Genomic DNA, 21,661 nt, shown 5'->3' with positions numbered 1-21,661 from the left:
AAAAAACTGCTCTGGGCCACCTGTAATCTCCACAGCGGATTGAGCTCTGACCAGTGGGCAGTGGTTGGCACTCTGGACATCACTTAGATTGATTAAATGCGGTTTTTGGGTACGTGACTCTACGAAATCGTTGGGCATAATTGGTGTCTATGCAGAAGGCGATGATCCTGAAAAAAGGGGTGAAGAGTCACTTGGATGGGACCGAAAAATGGCATCTGTTCGTGGACAAAGTTTTGCAACATCATTTAATTATCAAATGCACGTACATAAGTGAGCTTTGCAGTGACAGGAAGGTCGTCACACCCGCTTCCGCCTCCACCCATTTCCCCACGAAACTTCAAGGCTAACTGAAAGTTTTGCCCCAACACAAGTTCTGGGGCAAAAAAAAAAGAAAAATAGAGAAAGGAAACTTTCCATTTCTATGCAGCAGACTTGGCAATCGCAATGGCAATGGCAATGCTAAATTGAGTTTAACAATTTGTCTTAGTGGCACTTGCAATGGATTCAGTAATTGCCTGACAAATCGCTTCCCCACTTGTCGTGCCACATGACACTCACGCACTGGCTCTTCATTGGCTATGGCCAAAGTGCACATGTATCGGAGCGGAATTCGCAGGACACGACAATTTGTCGCCTAATGTCCTGGCACCATGTGTACTCCAGCGTCATAAACTTTTAATTTCGCCAGCATAATTAGTCTGGGGAAATGGCGGAAGGAAGCCCTATCCCAGATCCTGACAAGTTCCATTTGCACACAGAAAGAAAATTTAGAACAGAAAAATGTTTAAAAAGGCAAACCAAAAAATTCAAAATCTTCAGACATTTCTTTAAGTTAAATTATCAATCTAAAAATATCCAAATTTCAACCAGACAGCCAATAAAAATTCACTTTTACAGACACAAAAATCTATTATTAAGACTCATTATTCTAAATTAGATAGATGTCATTTTCATACCCCCAAAATGTCAAGTCAAAATGTCAAAATTCGTGTTTACACCAAAATGATGGCCAATTCCACTTGTTTTGTTTTATTATTATTGTTTTTTTTTTGTGCAGAGCCTGTTAAAGTTGGTTTTAATTGATAGGTGAACGAACCCGCTGGGTCCCTAATGTACGAGTATGGCGTGGCCGCTTGGAGACGGCAAAGGCCAGAGCTATTAATAATTTTCAATCAATAAGTGTAATATTATTCGCGTCAACTGGATCAGCGACTGAATAGCAACGGCAGCATAAAAAACTGAAACAGGATGCGTCCTTTTCGTTTTGGGGGGCCAAAATACAGACAGACAAAGAGATAGACTGAGGCTATATACTCCCATTACCGTTTCCAAGGCAAACATAAATACCGTATATATATATATATATATATATTTTAAATTTGATTCTCGAGCATCCTCGACTTTTGCCATCTTCCTTTCAATTTATTGTTCCCCTTCGAGTACGAAGCTCCCCAAATTGTCCTTCCCCTTGGTCATTCCGGCTTTCCTGGACTTTCCCATCCGGCCATTGTCCGTTAAGCAGATTTCGAGCTTACATTGCGTGTTGGTTTTGGTTTTGGTTGGAAAAATTGTGAATAGCATACAGCAGTCCTTTGAAGGCGGCTTAAAAAACAGATGACTGCTGGATGTGGCTTGCACTAGCATGCAAAATATTGAGAACGCCACGCCCCCCACGCCTATCAGAACCAGTTGGGTATTAATTGGTTAATCAAGTTTACAACTGCCAAAATATCCACACAGCTGAAAATGGCAATTTCGGTTGTGGCCATAAATGGGACGGAAGCTCCGTGAACAAATGACCCAGACTAGGATTGTTATTGTTGTTGTTGTTGTTGTTGTCTCCCACGGAGAGCAACCACAAAAGCCGCATAAACACTAAATGCGTTGACCACGGCCAAAACCAGAGAGCTGAAAACAGAAAACATTATTGGAAATTATGAGGCTGGCAGACAGGAAGGAAGTTAGTGGGTTGGGGGCGCTGGTCTTGGCCCAAATGCCCAGAGCGATTTATGCGCATATGAACTGAGATAATCTATTTGTAAATTATAATAAAAAAAACATTGTTTTTTTGTATTTTTCCATAGAAAGTTTGAGATTGTTTGAGCGGAAGGAAAATAGAAATTCGCTGAGCCTTGCAAAGAAAAAATTTGAATTTATTTTCACTGCACTTTAATAAGTATTTAAAACTATAATTTGTGGTTTAATAAATTATTTTTAATAATAAATGATGCAAAGTAAATGATTTATAAGTGGTTTAGGTACAGTTGGGGTAAAAACAATAGTACATTACTTAAAATATTGTGAAAATTAACTTACAAAGAAACTTAACTTAACTAACTTAACTGAGAAAGCCCTTAAATTATAAATTCAAATTTGATATATTCGCTTACCTACTTTGCTTACTTATAAAATTAAACAATTATCTTATAAAATGTGAAAATTAAAAACCAATACTTGCAAATTCCTTATAACGAACCACGTAACACGAAAACCAATCCCTTGATATTAACAAGGTGATGTAAAATCGGCTTAAAACTGAAGGATTAGTACCTTTTGAATTGCGTTAACGGATGGATACGTGGGCAAGGCTATAGCGGCTATATATATACGTATAAGCACTTCCGTTGGCATTGCGTAAAATATTAAATATACGTTAAGGTAAGTTGAAGTACCATTAAAATGAAGGCCAACCTGATCGGGGAATTGTGCATCCTTGCCTGAATGTCCGTGGCTGGTGGCTGGTTGGTGGCTGGTGAAATTTCAACCGACTACGGTGGCAGCCATAAATAATGCCACATGAAGTTTAAAATGCAATAATGAAATTTATTAAGAACTTATGCGGAGTTAAAACACCGAAGACCAGCAACGACCTTCGCACTGGAAGAGGTGGTTGGCCGGGGATCGGGATCCCTGTGTAAACACGGACGAAAGGAATCACGGAAGTCAAGAAGACCGAGAGCAGAAGTCCAGATACTCTTGCAAAGCGGTAAGTCCTTAAGTTGGCTAAAAGTTGCTTCGGGAAGTTGGCAACTTTTCCATGGCGAAAAGTTTTGCGCTCTCGGCTGGCCGGAAAGTAATGGATGTGGCGAGGCGGAACAGTTGACCATATGGAAGGGTATTATGGCAGCGTAATTTACGCAGCATGTTGCCACACACATGTGGCCAAGCGTATCGAGATGGAAGCATGGATGGCGCTGGGGGCAAGGGACGACGAACCATAAAGGCTCCTCTCTTCCGTCTGAACGACCTGCTACGTATTCAACATTCAACATCCGCCTACAGATCCCCAACTCCACGGCCAAGCACTTACGTAAATGCCTTACGGCAAAAGTTTTTCCCCTTTGTTGTTGTTCGGCTGTTTTAAAAGTCCCAAATAATTGAGTTTTACGCATAATTTGCTTGATTTTATTTTACTTACGGCTGCCTTCGTCCACTGCCTCCCAACAGTTCCTGATCCCCTCCAGAAAGAAAAAAACAAACTGCCTCGTGTGCAGTCCACCACAAAGGTAAACAGAAAAACAATCAATAGTCCCACAGTTATGGTTACGTTTCGCTTCACCGAATGTGTATCTTCTGGCCGGGATTATCATAATCCAAATCGGATTCGGAATCGATAGTGCAACGCGATTTTGACAAACACTAATTAAAATGAATTATTTAATGGGCAGAAACGAAGGCGCGGGGTCAGAAGCTGCAAGGATTTGGACAAACCAATTTCAGGTCAGGTTGGGATGCATATGCATTCGGTTAGACACAGATAGCTGCAGCATAAATCCATTTATAATTAATTTTTACAAATGAATGCGATAATTAAATATGCACGCATCTGAATTTACACGTTTAGTAGCAGCAAAAACGTTGCATATCCAAACTAAATGGCCGGCAAAGCAATTAAATGATGAATTATAAATAATTTTCTCTAGTACTACCTTAAAACGATTTTCTTAAATTTCAAATAAAATAAAATATATATTAACCATTAGCCATACCCATTTAGACAAACAATACCACCCATTTAGTTGGGCTTAAAGATTCCATTTAATATTGTAGATGATACAAACATAATCATAATACATGCTTACGCCTCCATTTAAGTATATATATATATATATATATTTTTTTTTTTTTTTAACACATTTACAATTTATTATTGAACCTTACAATGCAGCTTGGCAAAGGGGGGAATTATTGTTTTAGATTCTATTATTACAGCTCATTTAGGGAGTTTCGCCTGTTATGGCTCCTGCTTCCACTTCTGATCCAATATGAGGGTCAAATCTACGTCGGCCGAGAGCAATACCTCCGAGTATAATGTATATAAGTATATATATATTTAACACCTTGGTATTCGTAGAGGTAGGATAACAATTGTCAGATGTTCACTGAATATGAGAAAATGCATTTCATACATTTTTTGATTTTTATTTAGGATGCGATTTTAGCCACTCAAATAACAGATGAAACCGCTCTCGGTGGTTCGGTGTGATTGTGGTTTAGTGTTCTCTTGTAGTTTCGGTTTTGTTGGTGGATAGTCGATTGTGGAAGAGCTTAGCATACATCATACACTTTGAAATACTGCACTGAACAATGATTAATGTTAATAACCAACCAGACTATATAACATAGAAATATTCATACTTAAATTATTACAATTTGCTACCTTAGACAGAGGATCGAGCTTGAGACGCGACCTTCAAATTAATAGGTCGCTTGAGTTGCTTGATTTTCGGGTGCGCACAACTTACAAATAGTATTCAATTAGAAAAAATATATATATATATTCATATTTAAGTAGGTAGGGTTTTTAAGGTTTTTGGGGTTTTTGTTGTTTAGAGGGTGTGGTGTTGGGTGTGAGTGTTTTTAGTGTTGGTTTTAACGTTTTGTACATGCCCAAAAAACTTTAGCAAAAAACTTGAATATCACTCGTATTTATGTTAAAATTTGCAATTTTCAAATTCAATTCTCTTGCATGAAATAGGTTTTACAATAAACTTTATAAACGCCATTTAATCAGTTATATATATATAGTTATTAATATATATGTATATGTATATATTACGCGCGTATGTATACAATAAAAATAGGGAGATGCTTAGACTACAATTTTTACAAGCCTATCCTGGGCATGCGTACTCTTTGTTTTCATTTTTTATTTTTGTTTTTTTTTTTTTTTGGAGACACACGCAAACATAAGTGACATGACCCTTGAGTGGTTTGTAGTTTATAAATTCGATTAATGCGCTTGGATTCCGGGCGGGGATCATCGAACGAACCTCAGGTGGATTTAACTCGTTTACATTTATTTATGATTTACGTTAGACCTGTATTCAATTCAAACGAACTTAGACACGAACTCTTAACACTTGAATGGGGGGGAGGTCTTAGATTTACAATTAGTCTGCCTGCTAAGCAATACAAAAATATCTATCGTACACGTTGCCGTGGAATCGAGTAGCTCTCCATCTTCTCTCCAGCGGTGCGATCCGTATGTACATTGAAAGTGCTTTCCCAAATCGCAGGAGTCGTATATGTATTCTGTTTCTTGTTTTGGCACTGTGTTTTTTATAGGCCAGTCGGGGTGATGTGAGAGTCACATAATACATCAAATGCCGAACCTTTAATATTCACAAGTTCAATCTGAAGTATGCAAACTTCAATCTCCAATCTGCGAGCAATCCAAAATTCATCTGTACATCCGTCCTGTTCGTCCCTTGAGTCCGTTAAGTCCGTCAGCTAATCCTACTAATTTCCAGCTTAGCAGCTGCTGCAGATCTCGTTGGATCTTTAATAATGATCGCCCCATAAAAACCGCCGGGCTCACCACTCGAACGCTGGCCTCGGACAACCCCTGAGCTGATCTCAGTTGTTGTTCTTCCAGCGTGAGAGCAGTAGCCTCCAGCGATTTTTACGCCTTCTGCTTCAAATTTGCCATATCAATAGATGGTTGGTGCTGTCCTCACGTCCAGCGATCTCGCTCAGCGAGTTGGCACCGGAGTTGCGGAAGTCCTCGTAGCCATCGCCACCGGAAATGATCAACGTGTTGTTCGTCTCGGACTTGGACTTGGAGTGCTTGATGGAACTATAAAAAATTGAGTTAATAAAATATATCTTAATAATTTCCTATCCCAATACTAACCCCTGTTTGGTGTACTCATCGCTGTTGGAACCGCCTGCATCGCGACCTCCGCTTCCACCTGGAGCAGTTCCCTCCAAGCCCGTAGTTTCCACAAAAGTCAGGAACCTCACGTGTCCGGTATGGCCATGAGGAATGCCTGTGGGCACAATATTTATGGCACCCTTTTCGTAACCCTGTGCGGGGATAGTTAGCAGAACACCAGCACTGGTTCCAATCCAGATCAGATCCTTGCAGCATAGCAACGATGTAACCCGCAGGCAGGCGGCCTTATGCTGGCGAATAATCTCATCACAATTGGAGAGCATCTTGTTGACGGCGGGGGCGAGATTCACTTCGGTAACCAGTTGGTGGCTATGGGTTCAGGTTAAGGAATATGAGTTAAGGCTGCTTATAAGATATTCCATATCCTACTCACGTATTGGAATGGAAACACTTAATGTGTGCTGAATTCTGAATGGATATCCAGACATGATTGTTAGAGACTGTCATGTTTGTGATCGGCTTCGAGTCCGATGAAATCTGAATTTGATTGATGACCTATTGAATAAGAGAATAATTATTTTAGTTCTTGTATAATTATACTTTTTACTCTTTCTTACCGTTAAACTCTCTACGTCCAGGACTTTGATAATGCCTTGGATGGAACACCAAAGTCGGCCGTTGACATTTAAGAGCTTGTTCACCGGACTGGTGACGGTGCCAATGGACAGGCAATGTGATGAGCAAGTATTCCATGACGTGGCTAAAAGGGAATTCATAATAGTAATTCGTCTTAAGAAGCTCTCAAGCGGCTAACACTTACCACCATCTCTCAGGTAAACACAGATATCACCATTTGCTAATGATACAAACACACGATTGTCCAGGTACCTGAATAATGCAATGATTATAAAATTAATATACTATTTAAGATTTAATAAATAAATTTTAAGTAAAGCTTACAAAATGGAATAGACGGCCGAGTGGTGCTCGATCTTGATGCGATTTTTCTTAATCCGAATATTGTCAGTGCTATTATAGACGTGGATGCAGCCGTCTTCAGTACCAATCCACATGGTTGATTGATTGCTCTCGCCTTCCTCGGGATTAGAGTCCTGATGGCCGTGATATGAGGGCGCAGGACTGGGTACTCGTTCCGTCAGAGTTGCACCAGTTCCCGATCCAGTGCTTCCGGCCACATTCAGTGATGCAGCTGCAGCCTCCGTTTCATCATCGCTGGAGCTTAGATTTAGTTCTAACTGAGTATCACTGCCAGTGGTAGCCGCATCAGCAGGATCACCACTTGCCACCGGCGTGGGTATTGGCGTTAGCTTCTTCTTTTCAGGCGTCGCTGTCGCCGAAGTGGAGGCACTCTGGAAGCTGGGCGAGATACTCTTGCGGTAATCTCTCAACTGTTGTGTATAACTCTGTGGAGTGTTACGTTTGTCCTTCTCCTCTTGACCACCGGATCCAGCCGGCTGCTCGCCACTACTATTTCGACTTGAGGCCGCCGAGCTATATGCCGGCACGGAAGCCACACAAAGGATACGTGCATTGCACACGCCATTGCAACTGGTGACATTGGGTTCCGGATGGAGTGACATGATGCACACCTGACCCACATACCCATCGCTGTTACACACCCAAACATCTCGATTGTCACTAAGCGTGGCTGCCGCACAGGTGAACTGCAGTCCAGCTCGAGTCTTGCGGATGGGTATTGAGGTGAGGAACTCGGGTATGGGATGACGCTCCAATGTGGCAGCTGCGGGGAATATAGATATAGATATCACTTATTTAATAATTTTTGGAGGATGTGAAGAGATGACTTACCCAACTTTTGCTTGGCCTCGTTGAAGCTCTCCTCCCATTGCGTCCGCTTCTCGGTTTTACTGAAGACCACAGTTAGCTTTTGATTGCCATTTCTGAAACAATAATATAGGTTAAGAAACAATAATATCGTTAAGAACATCTGGATCTATATTAAGTATTAAGCTTTCAGCTTCATTCGGTCCCACTTACGGAGAACTGACTGTCAGCTCGAGCATATTCAGCTGTGTGTCGTTTGTCTGGCGCTCGGAGAGTTGTCGCTGGACATCCCGGTGGAGCTCGCGGATTACATCCTCCAGATACTGATGCGGGTATTTAAGGGAGACGGTGATGTCGGTGATTTGCTGCAGTTTATTGCAGTCATCGGCCAAAGTTTCGATTTCGCTGACGATACGCTTGATATTTTCGTCCTTAGCTGCAGTTTAAAGAAGCAATTATGGATCATAAAACCAAATGAAACTTTTAGCATACTCACATTTGACAATTTCCAGACAATCTAGCGAGATCTTGGTAAGGAACTTGTACTTGTTGGTATCCAGGGTGGAGGCCACGGTGCCCGGGCAGATGGTGCTGTTGGGCTTGCGGATGGTGCCGCTTCGTTTCTTGATGCTGGTTAAAACGAGTAGATCGTTGAATAGGAAGAAGCCGCGATCCTTGCGAGCACCTTGACCCGAAGGCATGGAAACTAGGTCGAAGAGCAGGAACTGCCTTTCAGGAGCTATAAGATCGGTGATGCCCTCGATAACGCCTTCTAATTCCCGGAGCGTGGCCTCCCTTTGCCCGTTCTCCATTATTTCTCGCTCTTTGCAGTTAATGTGGACCAGTATGTCGTGGACCAACTTGAGCACGTCCTGCAAATGCTTTGTGTCAGGATGATCATGATCTGTGTTCTTAATCAATCGCTGAAACAGCAGTTCATAGCTGCGATAAAAGAAAAACGTTATTATTATGATATTGTTTAAATTTATTAAATTAGAGCTTACTTGGGAAACTTTTGCACTGGCTTAATGAGCAGATTGTCCAGGGTAAGCTTGCCCTTGTGCTCCCGAGCTGTGGACTCGAGGAACTTGGAAAACGAGGGCCTCTGATGCTTCATGGAGCGAATAGCATTCTTTGCTCGATTGCAGTTGTTAACAAAGGATGTGTAGACTTCTAGGACTTCTAGCTTTGAAAACTGTGGAATAAGATATTAATATTAGGTCCCGAAACATAGTTAACATTTATCTTCATCTAGAGTAAATCCCTGTTAAATAAGTTAGTTAACTAATTTAACGATTAGCTTAAGTAGACATTACCGTATCCATGAATGCATCGCCAACTTTCTGCTGAACATCCCAGTCATCCAAGCGGCCCTTCAGATCGCCCAGAAACTTCTCGTGAATCTCGAGGATGTCGGGAACCATGAAAAAGATCTCATCCACAGTACGGGTATCTATCATGCCGGCATGCTCTGGAGCCTTGAGCACTTTCAGATACTTGACAACGACGGTCTGCAGGGATTCCACATAGGATTGCTCATTCCGATAGATCTCCTGCACCACATGAGTGCGTGTGTCCTACGGAGGAGAAGAGATTATATAAAGGGTTTTATTATATTTTATGATTTGGAATAGCGTTGAAATGTTAGTAAGAGGTTAATTGCGACCAGACTTACGCCATCATAGCCGCCTAGATTCCATTTACTACTCATCTCGAACTGTGCCCGCCGCTCGGAGTCATCCTCCGAGTCGGAGCAGGTGATCGAAGTCATTTTCTTCAGCCTGTCGCACTTGTCGTTCTGATAGCCACTCCCAGCCCCGCCCCCTGAACCGGCAGCCGCCCCGAATCCCGCCTTGCTCAACCGCGCCACCGTTGTGGTTGCCATCGAAACCGCCTGCGAGACACTGCTGTTGATGTTGCCGCTGCTAGAGCCGCAACCGCTGAGGTTGCTGGTGCTATGCGAGTGGGTGTTGCTACTGCTGCTGTTACTAGTATTGCTGCTGGCACTGATGTTGCTGCTGCCACTCGGCAACTGTTGCATGTGGGCGGGGGCTTGGGGAAGCAGGGCGGCGGCAACGGTTTGGGAGGGCGCCGTCAGGGTGGCCTGCAGATCCAACAGGCTAAGTCGCAGATTCTCGCGATTGTGCGACATGCTCGGAATGTGTTTTAAAGTGTTCCTTTTTCTTCTTCTTTTTTGACTTTTTCACTAGTTTAGGCAACTTTTTATTTCACTGTCGCAACGTCACTGAATCTCTGGAGCACCGCTGAAGCATTCTGTATGGTTTTATGTTTTATTTAGAGACAAAAGCACACGTCTGGTCTGGCTAAAACGCCCAAATAGACTGAAAGTGCAACAAGCGGTTGGCAAGAAGCAAATTGCAGCTGGCCGAGGATGTTGCACATCCACAAAAACAGACACCCACATACACACGCACATGGAGAACAACCTGCGTAGACGGCAAGTGGGAGAACCACTTGCCCACGTTTCACAAGCCCTGCGTATATACACTCAGAACATTATAAGGCACATTGCCACAAAATATTATAAAGAACTTTTTTGCACATATTTTGTTGCATTAGTCGTATGTTAATCCTTAAAAGTTGGATTTTAGGAAAGATTTCCAAAGAAGTGAATGCTTTTTGCAAGTGTATGTAACGATAGAGAGTCACGAGTCACTCACTCACAGGGACAGCCTTGAGCACCTACCCGTCCCCTAGCCTCCTAACCATCAGCCCACCGCCTGCATTGGGCGCGTATGTGCGAGTGTGTGTCTGTGTGTGATTTGATAATGACACTGACCATGTTGTTGTTTGTCTTTGCTGACTGAAGGCCAATAAGGCGCAAAGGGAAAACAAAAGGGAAAGCGTGGGTTGGGTGCAGGAAAAATACGTATATGTACGTACGACATAATAACAATAAATAAAAAAAAAACAGTTGCGGTTCTGTTTTCTTGTTTTTGCTTTGAATCACGGCTAACTGCTGTTCAGCTGTGTTGCTGTTGCGTTTTTAATTGCCTGATTAGGGCAACAACAAAAGCTTGGCAAGCAACATGTTATCACACATACACTTGTGTCATATAAATACGTATATATGTATGTGTATGTAGTGTGTGTGTGTGTGTGGGGGAGGGAGTGAGCTTGTTGCACAGTTAGTTATGTAGCCGTATTTTGCAGCATACATTTGTGCGCAGTTTAGATGGCCGTTGCAGTTACCGTTATACGCGAGTGGGTATATGTGAAGGTTAGAGGAGTGCAAACTGCACATAAGCCACACAATTCCATTTTACATTTTACATTTCACAATCGCACACACGCACACACATATACACTTATGGAGGGCTGACAGGTAATTGATTTGCTCTCTCTCCTCTCCTCTGCCCTCTAACCATCTCACTCGCACTCGCTTCAGTTACTGTGGCTAAGTTGAGAGTTTATATTTGCACTCGATGTATATTATTGGCGTAACGCGGCGCAACAAGAGGTTGGCCTTGTGCACTCAGGTACACATATACATACACACACAACACACATACACAAATATATATCCGATATATATATATATATATACAGCAAGATGGGAAGAAAAATTTAATTCGAATAAAATGAAAAGTGATTTTCTTCTCAGCCTTTTCGAGACATTTTCCCACGCACATAACCATGCATTCTTTCCACCTATGCAAAATACACACACACAGAAACACTCCAGCGATAAATTATATTTTTCTATACACGTTGTTTGCTGTTTGCCAAAAAATTTACGATTGGTTTTGGTTATTCTTGTTGTTTCTTGATTTGTTTGTTGCTTTTTACACGCCGTTAACGGATTCCTCGCTCCACAAAAAATAAATAACAAACGAACGAGCGAACGAAACATGAACAATTCCGCCACACAATGGTCGTAGAAAAGCAAATAAGAATTGAAGCACAGCGCACAGTGGTCTCTTTTCAGCCTTTCGCTGCTCTGTCGCAGTCGCTGCTGCTGATGCTGCTTCGGCTGTTGTTGTTACTGCTGCTGCTGCTGCTGCTGCTGCTGCGCGGGAGAACAGCCACAGTGGCACATCCCAAAATCCAAAGGCCACAAACAGGAGTGCGCGATTCCGCCACTCGACTCAACGAACACATTCCATTGTGCCATATACACACTTAATTTCCATTTTTCATATTCCAAGCGCACTGAAAAAAAAGGAAACCACCCCACCGCCCCCACTCCCACTCCCACTCTAATAAGCACCCACCACCCACTATAAGTAAAGAGAGAGCACGAGCTAGAGAGAGCGTAATGCAGGAGAGTAGTGTGTTTTAAACAAAAGCACACAGCACACACATACATCTATTTATTGGCAATATTGGAAAATGAGCATGGTAAGACTTTTTCGGTTTATCTGCTCTATGGCAAAACATCAATTATCCATGTGAACCAAAATCAGATCGTAAACACACTCAAAACATTGTCTGGTGCGCTAGTCTCAGCTGTTAAAACCCCATTGGAATGCCATGCGCCGCTCTCAGAGAGCGGAAGAAATTGGAAATAAAAGAGAAATTGGGTTTTCCCTTGGATTTGCATGCGACAAGTGTCCGAAAAAGAAGAAACGAAACGGTCAAGGAAAGGGTTAAATTCTATACCGGGATTTTCAATCCTTTTCTACGCAGAAAATATTAAATAAGTGGAGGTGATATACATGTTGAGAAAATTGTTCTTTTCTTACAGTATGGATACATGAACATGTTTAGAAAGGAGGTAACATCCATTTTATTAAATTCACTTCTTATCTTGCTATCTGGTAGAAAATAAACACAAAGAATACTACTATAGTAACCAGTCCCCTTGAAAATATATCTCAGAAGCAGAAAAACTTAAATTCAAAACTCAAACTATCTGAGAAAAATCAAAGCCTCAACAAACATCAACTTCTCCCATGTAGACCAAAATTTTCAAAATAAGAAACCACTTCCTATCCCCACAATCCAATTAGAATCAGTCATCAGCCCAATTACAATTTGCTGGCGGTATAATAAAGTTTTACTAAAAATAGTACGATGCAACCACTGTGCCTGGAACGGATCGGAATGGAATGAAGGAAACCGAAACAAATGGAACGAAACGGGACTAGCACACTAACACACATTTCCAATGCGCACCGTTTTCTTTCTTTTCGTTTGGAGCATGCGCTTTGGAATTCACATGGCGCCGCTGCTTTTTTTCTCTGTCGCTGCTTTTTGCGCTGCTTCTGCCGCTGTCTCTGCCCACACCCACAACATGCACTTCTACTTAGCAAGCAAAACAAAAAGCGTGAGAATATTTAAATATGTGTATGTGAGAATGGATACAAGGCAGCTAGCTAGAAAAGAAGAGAAAACAAAACCAAGAAGGGTGAAAAGCTAACGATCGCTGGCACAGAAAATGAGCTCTCTGGAACTGGAACTGAACATTTTCAGCGAAGGATCCATGGTTTAAAACGCCGCTTAAAGTCAGAGTTATAGCTAGCATACTTAACGGGGTATTTCTTAAAACCAAGAGTTAATCTTTGCTTATTACTTCAATAAGTGAGCTTTAACTACTAATGAGTGAATTAACTATTTTTAATATTTAATAAATTATTAATAATGATTTTGTGTTTCATTCGGAACATTATTTCTATGTAAAACCCTACACTATTAGAAATCGTAAAATAAACAAAAAGCAAACAATTCACTATTCAATATTGAGTCATTTTATCATGAACCAGGTACTTCCCTTGGACTAATACCCTTGGAAGTACGTTTTCAAGAAAGATACCAAAATAATAAGACACTCACCGCTAACGTTTTCTTTCGCTGCTCGGAGATCATATTCTCGCTGGATCCCTTCAGTAGCTCAGCCAACAGAGCAGGCGTTGGCTTAATGCCCGCCTTGGTTCCTGATCCCGATGCCGATGCTGAAGCTCCTCCAGTTGATGGAGAAGTTTTGGCAGCTTTGTCACCAGATCCCGAATCCAGACTCCGCTTATGACTATGGCTATGACCATGTCCATGACTGTGTCCGTGGTGATGATGATGAAGGCTGGGACGTTCCGTGCTCATCGACTGACTACGCTTGCTGTGATGCGATTTGGGAGCCGGAGCCTCTGAGGCTGCTCGCTTCATGTGATGTAACTGGTCATCCAGTTCTGCCTCACTTAGGTTCTTGGCGGACACTGAAATCTGAGCGGTGGCTGCGGAAATGCCTTTGTTGGTGTGCTCCAGCTGCGAAGGCGTGGAAGCCGCACGGGCATGAGATGGCACTGGCAGAAAGGTGCTCGTCTTGCGCACTCTCATAGAGTTGGAGTATTGGGGCAGATTGCGGGAGGGACCACCCGATCCACTGGCTGCACCCGAAGCTGATCCACGCGTGTGCAAGCTGGAAGAAAAGGAGGTTGTTTAAGTTGTTTTTGTTTAAAGATAAATATTTTTAATAACTAAATAACTGAGAAATAAAATTGCCAAGAATAGTAAAAGATCTTACCTGTCTGTCTCGCGCAGCTCCTCAAGTATCTCCTTGAAGTGCATCCGATTGGGTTTCTTCATCTCCGCCTCCAACATCTGGCCGTAGGGACCTCTTAGTGGACGCTTCGAAAAGCGTTTGTAGTCATAGTCCCCGGTGCTAGGTGTGGGACTAGAGGTTATCCTCTCTCTCTCACGCTCCCTTACAGCCCGATCGCACTCGTTATCCGACGTAGAATCGGTTCGCAGAAAGCTTAAGCTCCGAGTGGAGGCATCATCCTTCTCCTCACTGCTGTGACAGCTGAAGTTGCTCATTAACTGGGCCTTGTCACGAACCAATCCGCCACTGCCCCAAGAAGGGGAACCTTTCTCCAGTTCGGGAGTATTTATTTCAAAGGAATATGAGCTTTGCGGACTGCTAATGAACATTTGAGAGGTACCGGGAGTGTTAACATCTGGGGATTCCGGCTTAATGGCATTCAGATTGGCCACATTGATATCCAGGGCTAGGCCTCGTTGTGGTGTCTCCGTGGGAGCCTGCCAATCCGCATTGTCTATGTACATCCCCTTCCGTTTGGTAGACTTATCCAAATGCCTTCGTTGCCGCTCATCGGTACTGTGTCGCGGTGTAGCTATGGCCTCCAGAGAGCTCCTCAAATCTACATTGCCAAGGTCCAAATCGTCTTGGCTGTACTGTCTGCTATGCTGCTCCATTGAAGGATTCTTGGCCGTCGTTGCCACTTCCACTTGCGGCACATCTTCGATTTTTGCCAGCTCGTCACCCTCTTCGGATGAACGACTCACGGAAATAGTTGGGACCAGATCACTCCTAATAGCCGTAGTCAAAGTGAATGGCGTTTGGGAGATTTTACAGGCAGCATGAGGAATGGGTGGCTGTATGGTCTCTGGCACTATCCCAAATTCTTCAGGGGCAACCTCAACCCATTCCTGTGCAGGAGTCTCCAGCCATTCTTGGGCGGCACATTCATACACTGGCACTGGTATCTCGCAGGTGGTAGCTGTTTGCAGAAAGTTATCCGGTGGAGACTCCAAAGGCAACTGCTCCTCCATCAAGGTAGCCAGATTCGGGGCACTTCCACTGACAGAGGAGGATGGAGGTGTTATCTCCAGTACTGGTTGTATTTGCGGCTGCACCTCCTCCTTGATCAGACAATCGCTCTCCGATTGAATGGTATCTGTCAGAGATTCCATGGTAGCATGAGCTGCTATTACACTGCTGGCAGTGGCCACTGGGAACAGGACCCCTGAGCTGCCACTCGCCGTCAACTCGTTGCTAAAAATGTCCTCCTCCTGGATCGAGTCGTGATCCAGGGATTTTTCCTGTCCGTAATTCAGATTGATATTGAGTTCGGTCTTCTTCAGTGGTATTCGCACCCAGCCAGGATCTGGATGAATAAGTTCCTCCTCCCTGGAGTGTGTTGGACTGGGACTGGGAGCCTCGACGGCCTTGTCCCGCTTTAGTCGATCCCTCAAGGCGGATAGCGTGGACTTACAATCGATCTGCGAGAAAGAAACCGAACGAAATGGGGCTACCTTGTGCGCGCTGCGTGAATCCGGCCGTGATGCTAGCGCCGTGCTCTCGAAACTGGCACTGCTGCCAGTGGCCGACGCATCTACGCATCTGCTAGCCGCAGGTCGCTGATTCTGCTGCGCAGGTGGGGGCGGGGATTTGGACTTCTCGCGGTTGCTCAACATGAAGGCCTCCAGATTGGAGAGACTCGTGTTTGGTCGAAGGGAGGCAAGTATACGGGCAGCGGTGCTAAGACCGCCTCCACCTCCTCCGCCACTGTGTCGTGTTGATTCTTCGCTAGGCATTCGCAGGTGAGCACTGCCAGTTTCCGATTCTGAAGTTTGACTGGCGCCTGTATCCTGGCGCTCGATATGTGATGTGCGCGGTTTGCGGGGCGGTGGCACAGGTGGCGGAGGAGGCGGTGGCGGAGTGGGTGTGGAGGAGGCACGGGAACTGCTACCGCCACCACCTCCACCCCGTAAAAGTTCGGTTAGCTCGCGGAGACGCTCTGAACGATCCGATGTTTTGCGCTGCTTCTCCGGACCGGAAGTGGATGTCGAAGAGGACGTGGACGCAGAGGCGGCTGCCGCTGGTGATGATTTACGCCCGAAACCGAGGCGCTGAAAGCGGTCCAGGGTATTACGTCGTTTCTCCATTGTGTGCTAAAAGTACGGGAGAACGGGAGGGATAATTCGAGTTAAACATTTATTATTCATCGACGGATTTCTCGGCCAGCCCGGGTCCATTATCCATCCAACCAACCAACCAGCCAACCATCCCGACCTCCCCCCAACCTCACGTCTTTTTATGGACTAGCTGTGGGCGTACTTGTGATCCCACCGCTCAACCCCGCTACACCCCGCTCACAAAATAAAAACAAACAAATCGCTGGCAATTCAGTTCGATACACTGAAGCAGCAACAGTGGCAAACATTGAGTCAACGCGGCGTATGTGTAATATCTGGAGGGGTAATAACTTAACAAGATTTCGCTTTTCCGCAGGATCGTAAGGGATATACGGAATGCTAATTGGAATGAGCATAAGCATGAGCATCATTATGTATTCCAATTTCCGGAACCCAGCCAACATGATAATATTAGGCGCCTCCTCATCCCCAGCGTCATTATATTCGCTGCAAAATGACACACATACCAACCAAATCCAAGAGAACACAATGTAAGGCAAGCCAACAACAGTGCTCTATATATTATATATTAAGCCGATTCGTGTATACATACGCACACAGTGATATTTTTAGTATAAACAACAGATCTCAGCCGCATATATAAAACGTACGTAAGTATTCCACATACGTTTTTAAATCCGAATACATATAGGTCTATATGTATGTAGGTGGCATATATACAGAAAATACAAGAGATCTTTCGGCTATGACTGGGAATGAATGAGCGGACAGGCCAACTTACAATACACTGCTAGAAAGCTATTTTAGTTGTGATGATAAGTCGTTAAACTTATGAAAACATTAATAAACTTGGTATTTGAAGTCTCTTAATGGCTTTCTATACAAATTGCAACCACATTAACCATTCTACAAGAACTACATTGATTTTGGGATATATATAAAACTGATATAGATCAGCTACAACTATTTCTCCTGGTGCACGCAATAAAAGAATCGTACAAATAACACAAAAGTAGAGCAATACTAGCAAAGAGATTTTTTTGGTGAGCGGAATTCTCCCAAGCAACACAAATCACAAGCGAAAATCCCACATTCTCCCAATCTCTCCGATTGAGTAGAAGAACGTGCCGTTCAGGTGGTGCCCATCCATCCATCCATCCGTACATACATATATACAGATGACTTATTCTCTGGCCAAAACTACAATCTCCGAGAGATATTTTCTATACATTGAACGGGAAACAAAACGAACGAGTAACTATATGATATATGGAATCAATAAAATCGATCAAAACAAAAGGTTTATGGCTGAAAATTGCACTCCCTGACAGTTCGATGATGAATGGTGGCCATCGAGTTTCGGAAAATATGGTATATAAAACCCAAATATATACATTTATATATATGCCTATATGAGTTTCTCTCGTTCTCAGTTATTCGATTTTGGGTGCTTCACTATCCTAACTCATCATATGGATATTTTATAATATTTATCAGATCAATTCGAACTTATCCTATGATTTCGAATGCTTTGATAGGGGGTATTAACCCTTCCTAAAACCCTTTTCGATAGAACTTACCCCGTTCTCCTTGTTAACTTCGAATGGAGCTTCCACATAGGAATTGCAGTGACACGGCAGAAGTATATTATTTCGCTTATTATGATTTAATTGGTGATTGTTAATTTGGCTTGTAGGATTCACTTGGAGCAACGCATTGCATTCACGATTGTGCTGCAGTGGCAGAGAAAATGAACTTTCGCGGTCACTTTTTTCTGGGTATATAACATTCGCGGTCACACGCGCTAGATCAGTGTACGGATCATAGGGAACTTTGGACTCTCCGTAATATTGTATTTGCAGACGCGATTCACTGAGTGATTTGTGCACTCCGTTGCGCTTTTCCACCCCCACTTCCGTTTCCGGTTCGGAGTCGAAGGTCAGACGTCCGTGTCGATCATAGCAAAGGGATCGTGGCCCCTTCAACAATCCCCAAGCGCAATCTCCACTCGATCCGAAACGGCAATTGTAATTGATGTTATTATTGAAGCTTCCCTCGAAGGCATATGGGTTGTAATCCTTAGGGATGCAACAGCTGTTCGCGGGATAAATACGAGGCGGATAGTGAGTGGGTTGGGCAGGTGGCTGATGATAATGTTGCTGTTGTTGCTGCTGCTTATGGCAGACCACACGACGGGTCTTCAGGGCTGGCTCATCGGATACAGAAGACTCTACACAGACACGCGGTTTTGGAGGAACTGGCGGTGGATGGCGATAGCTTCGATAGCTAACTGTGGCACAGGAATTGTAGTGTTGCAGATGTTGCTGCTGCTGTTGCGCTTGCTGTTGTAGATGATGCTGCTGGTGCTGGTGCTGGTGCTGGTGCTGCTGCTGTGACAGTTTTTTGTCAATTGTATAACAACAAATTGCTGGTGACTCGTCGCTGATTTCAGATGACAGGGACAACACTGGCGATGACGCGTCTCCCACTGATGTTGGTGCTGCTGCTGGTGCTGCCTCTGTTGATTTTTCCGTTTTCGTTGTTGATGTATTTGGCTGCCGCTTTTCTATTTCTATAACCGGCGGCCGCGCAACGTCATCGTCATCGTCAGCGGCATCCTCATAATGAGCATCGACTAATACGCGCCTCGTGGAATCGACTTCCTCCCCATCGAAGACAAAGCGAAACGACGACAAATCGGACACTGAATCGTAGTCCCCAAACGGCAGCTGTTGCTGCTGTTTCTGCTGCTGATGATGTTGCTGCTGTTGCTGTTGCTGCTGTTGCTTTTGGCGGTCCATAGAGCTGCCAACTTGTTGCTGCCTCTCCCCACAGCAATTCTCGCAGAGAATCCGTGAGCTTTTCGCAGCGATGCGAGGAGATAGCTTTTGATGCTGCGTGTTGGCAAAGTATTTGGCAATGGGATCGTACTCCTCCTCATCATCATTATTGTTGTTGTTGTTGTTGTTCTTATTATTATTGTTGTTGTTGTTGTTGCTATGGTTGCGGGTGAGATGTTGATAGGTAAGCGGCGGATTGGCCCTGGCCTCCTGGCCCTGGGCGATCATTGATATTGATGGTTCGCCTGTCTGCCGGCGTGGCTGCTCCTCATTCCATGAGAGCTTCTTATAGCCGCGTCCTCGCACCACCCGTTGGCCTAATTGTGGTGTAGTTGGCAAGGAACTGGACAGCTTCAATGGTGCAAGGTGCGGCACCTGCTGATCGCCTGCTGAAAGGTGGCATGGTGAATGTGAGTCAACTTCGTGTATTCCCGATCTTACCAATGATTGCCTCTCCTTCGAGATGGTTAGCTTCGCTGTCGACTGTCCGCGTGGAGTGGCGGGCACAGCAGCAGGATATCAGGCGACTGCTCTTAGTCCTTCTCTTCACCGACTGGTCAGCTTCTATGGGTTGAGGAGTCTTTGAGTTTGTTCTCAAATCACTGCAAAATAATATTAAAAATAACATTAGTCTTGTAAATATTTCATAAGTTCTGATGGCACAGTGACAAACATTCAGCTGCATTGGTTATTTTTAGCCTTGGCTTATTTTTATATCTTTTGATAAGCTAAAAATAAACTTAGAAAGCATACAAAAGTAAGCAGATATTTGGCTTAACACTTTTGTAGATAACTTTAAAGCAAACAACTCGATTATGGGTTTTGTTAAAAGGAAAATAAAACTTACCAATGGAAATTTTCTTGTTAGTTGGTAAATTAAAACTTTAAAAACATCTTAAGACTAAGATCATGCTCAGGAATAAGTTAATAAGTTCATTATTGATATAGGTAAGTTATGCCTGAAACTTATATACCCCCGCGTTGTTAATTTGATTAGAGGATATTGCAATTGTTCGCCCAAAAGCATGCCACAAGCATTGAACTTCGAACTTTCATGCAGATTAGCGTGCTTTGACTGCAAATCTTCACCTCTTCCAAGTGCTTCCATTTTCATTGTTTAGATAGAAAGTTTTCATTGGAAGTCCTTCGTATTTTCCTCGGGAAGGCATATCATATGTAATACATCCCTGACGTGCCTCCGGCATATTGTCTATAGTAAAGTTCCAATTCCGTTGAGTGTATTTGCAGTAAAGTTCAGTGCCTCAGATATAAAGCACACCGCTGATCTATTTTTATCTATTGCACCGCATACTTTACTCCCAATGCGATCGAGGCTGCAGTAAGATTCGATATTTTATGTGACGATGGATGCCTATCAATAAAATCATTCAGTATTTTTGAGCAGACGGAAAGTCTTTCGATTACAAATTTACCAATCAATTGGGAAATGTATTAAATACTTTATTGATTTTCAAATAATAATTTAAGACCTAAGAAAATATAAGATATATTCAAATATATTCACCTCCCACTCCACAGCATTCAAAATTCTCACATTTCCCATGGATCTTTAAGTTTTATTTATATTTCCGTTTCTATCACATAATTAATGATTTGATAGAAAAATACAAATTATTTCTGCAGATATATTTTTTAATTACTATGGTATTTATGCAAATATATATTAAGCATTTTGGCCTCAACATGATTTGCCACCTTTCGATTTCCTCCAACGGAATCCGAGTGTTACGCATGCGAATTTTTAGCACAGAGCTGCTAGTCAAGCCATGACCATGACATGCCCCTCCTTTTGGCTATGCCACTGCCACTATCCGTTGGCTGTCATTAAATATGTTTAGTTTAGTTGCTTTCCCTCCTCCCCTCCCTGCCCGGTTTTTGTTGCATCCACTGGCGTGTCCATTGTCTTTCGGGGATTGGTTACCCGAGTTGGCCAGGCTTTTGTTTCAGTGGAAGACTTTTTCTTTGGCTGGCTGCTGTTGTTTGTTTTTTTTTTCGGACTTTTTTTTTACTTTGCTGAACAAGTGGCTTTCCTATAATCTTAATTGATGTTGAACAAACAGCAGAGCATGTTGCACAAGCCGGAGACGTCTCCACTTTTTTGTGTTCAACGCCACAAAAATCGCCTGCAAGAGTTTGCCATCAGCTATACATTGTTTAAGGAGAGATTTGCATGAGCTTCTTTGCTATCTTTAAAATGATAAACAAATGGTTTTAAGCTTAAAGTCTTTCTAATGAACGG

The 21,661-nt window shown here is 43.2% G+C and overlaps 1 protein-coding gene across 3 annotated transcripts; it reads right to left on the bottom strand.

Moving 5' to 3' along the window:
* Positions 1-4,019: 4,019 nt before the first annotated feature.
* Positions 4,020-20,609, bottom strand: LOC108111557 (rho guanine nucleotide exchange factor 17). 3 transcript variants are annotated; one of them, XM_017221078.2, is made up of 16 exons: positions 20,491-20,609; positions 19,843-20,003; positions 18,142-19,790; positions 14,406-16,576; positions 13,721-14,300; positions 9,241-9,501; positions 8,929-9,119; positions 8,421-8,866; positions 8,138-8,360; positions 7,949-8,040; positions 7,079-7,880; positions 6,939-7,006; positions 6,736-6,878; positions 6,552-6,673; positions 6,137-6,487; positions 4,020-6,079 (listed from the first exon to the last, which is right to left on the bottom strand). In XM_017221078.2, exons 1-16 carry the CDS (start codon positions 20,604-20,606, stop codon positions 5,920-5,922), a joined length of 7,536 nt encoding a protein of 2,511 aa, XP_017076567.2. In that variant the 5' UTR covers positions 20,607-20,609; the 3' UTR covers positions 4,020-5,919. The 3 variants fall into 3 exon arrangements, with proteins under 3 accessions (XP_017076567.2, XP_041675373.1, XP_041675374.1); XM_041819439.1 differs by having other exon boundaries at positions 18,142-19,787; XM_041819440.1 differs by lacking the exons at positions 13,721-14,300; positions 14,406-16,576; positions 18,142-19,790; positions 19,843-20,003; positions 20,491-20,609 and adding an exon at positions 9,600-11,626.
* Between the last annotated feature and the right edge of the window lie 1,052 nt (positions 20,610-21,661).

Source organism: Drosophila eugracilis, unplaced genomic scaffold, assembly GCF_018153835.1.
Source record: "Drosophila eugracilis isolate 14026-0451.02 unplaced genomic scaffold, ASM1815383v1 contig_75, whole genome shotgun sequence".
NCBI classification, from domain to species: Eukaryota; Metazoa; Arthropoda; class Insecta; order Diptera; family Drosophilidae; genus Drosophila; species Drosophila eugracilis.
This window is presented reverse-complemented; position numbering and strand designations above follow the sequence as displayed.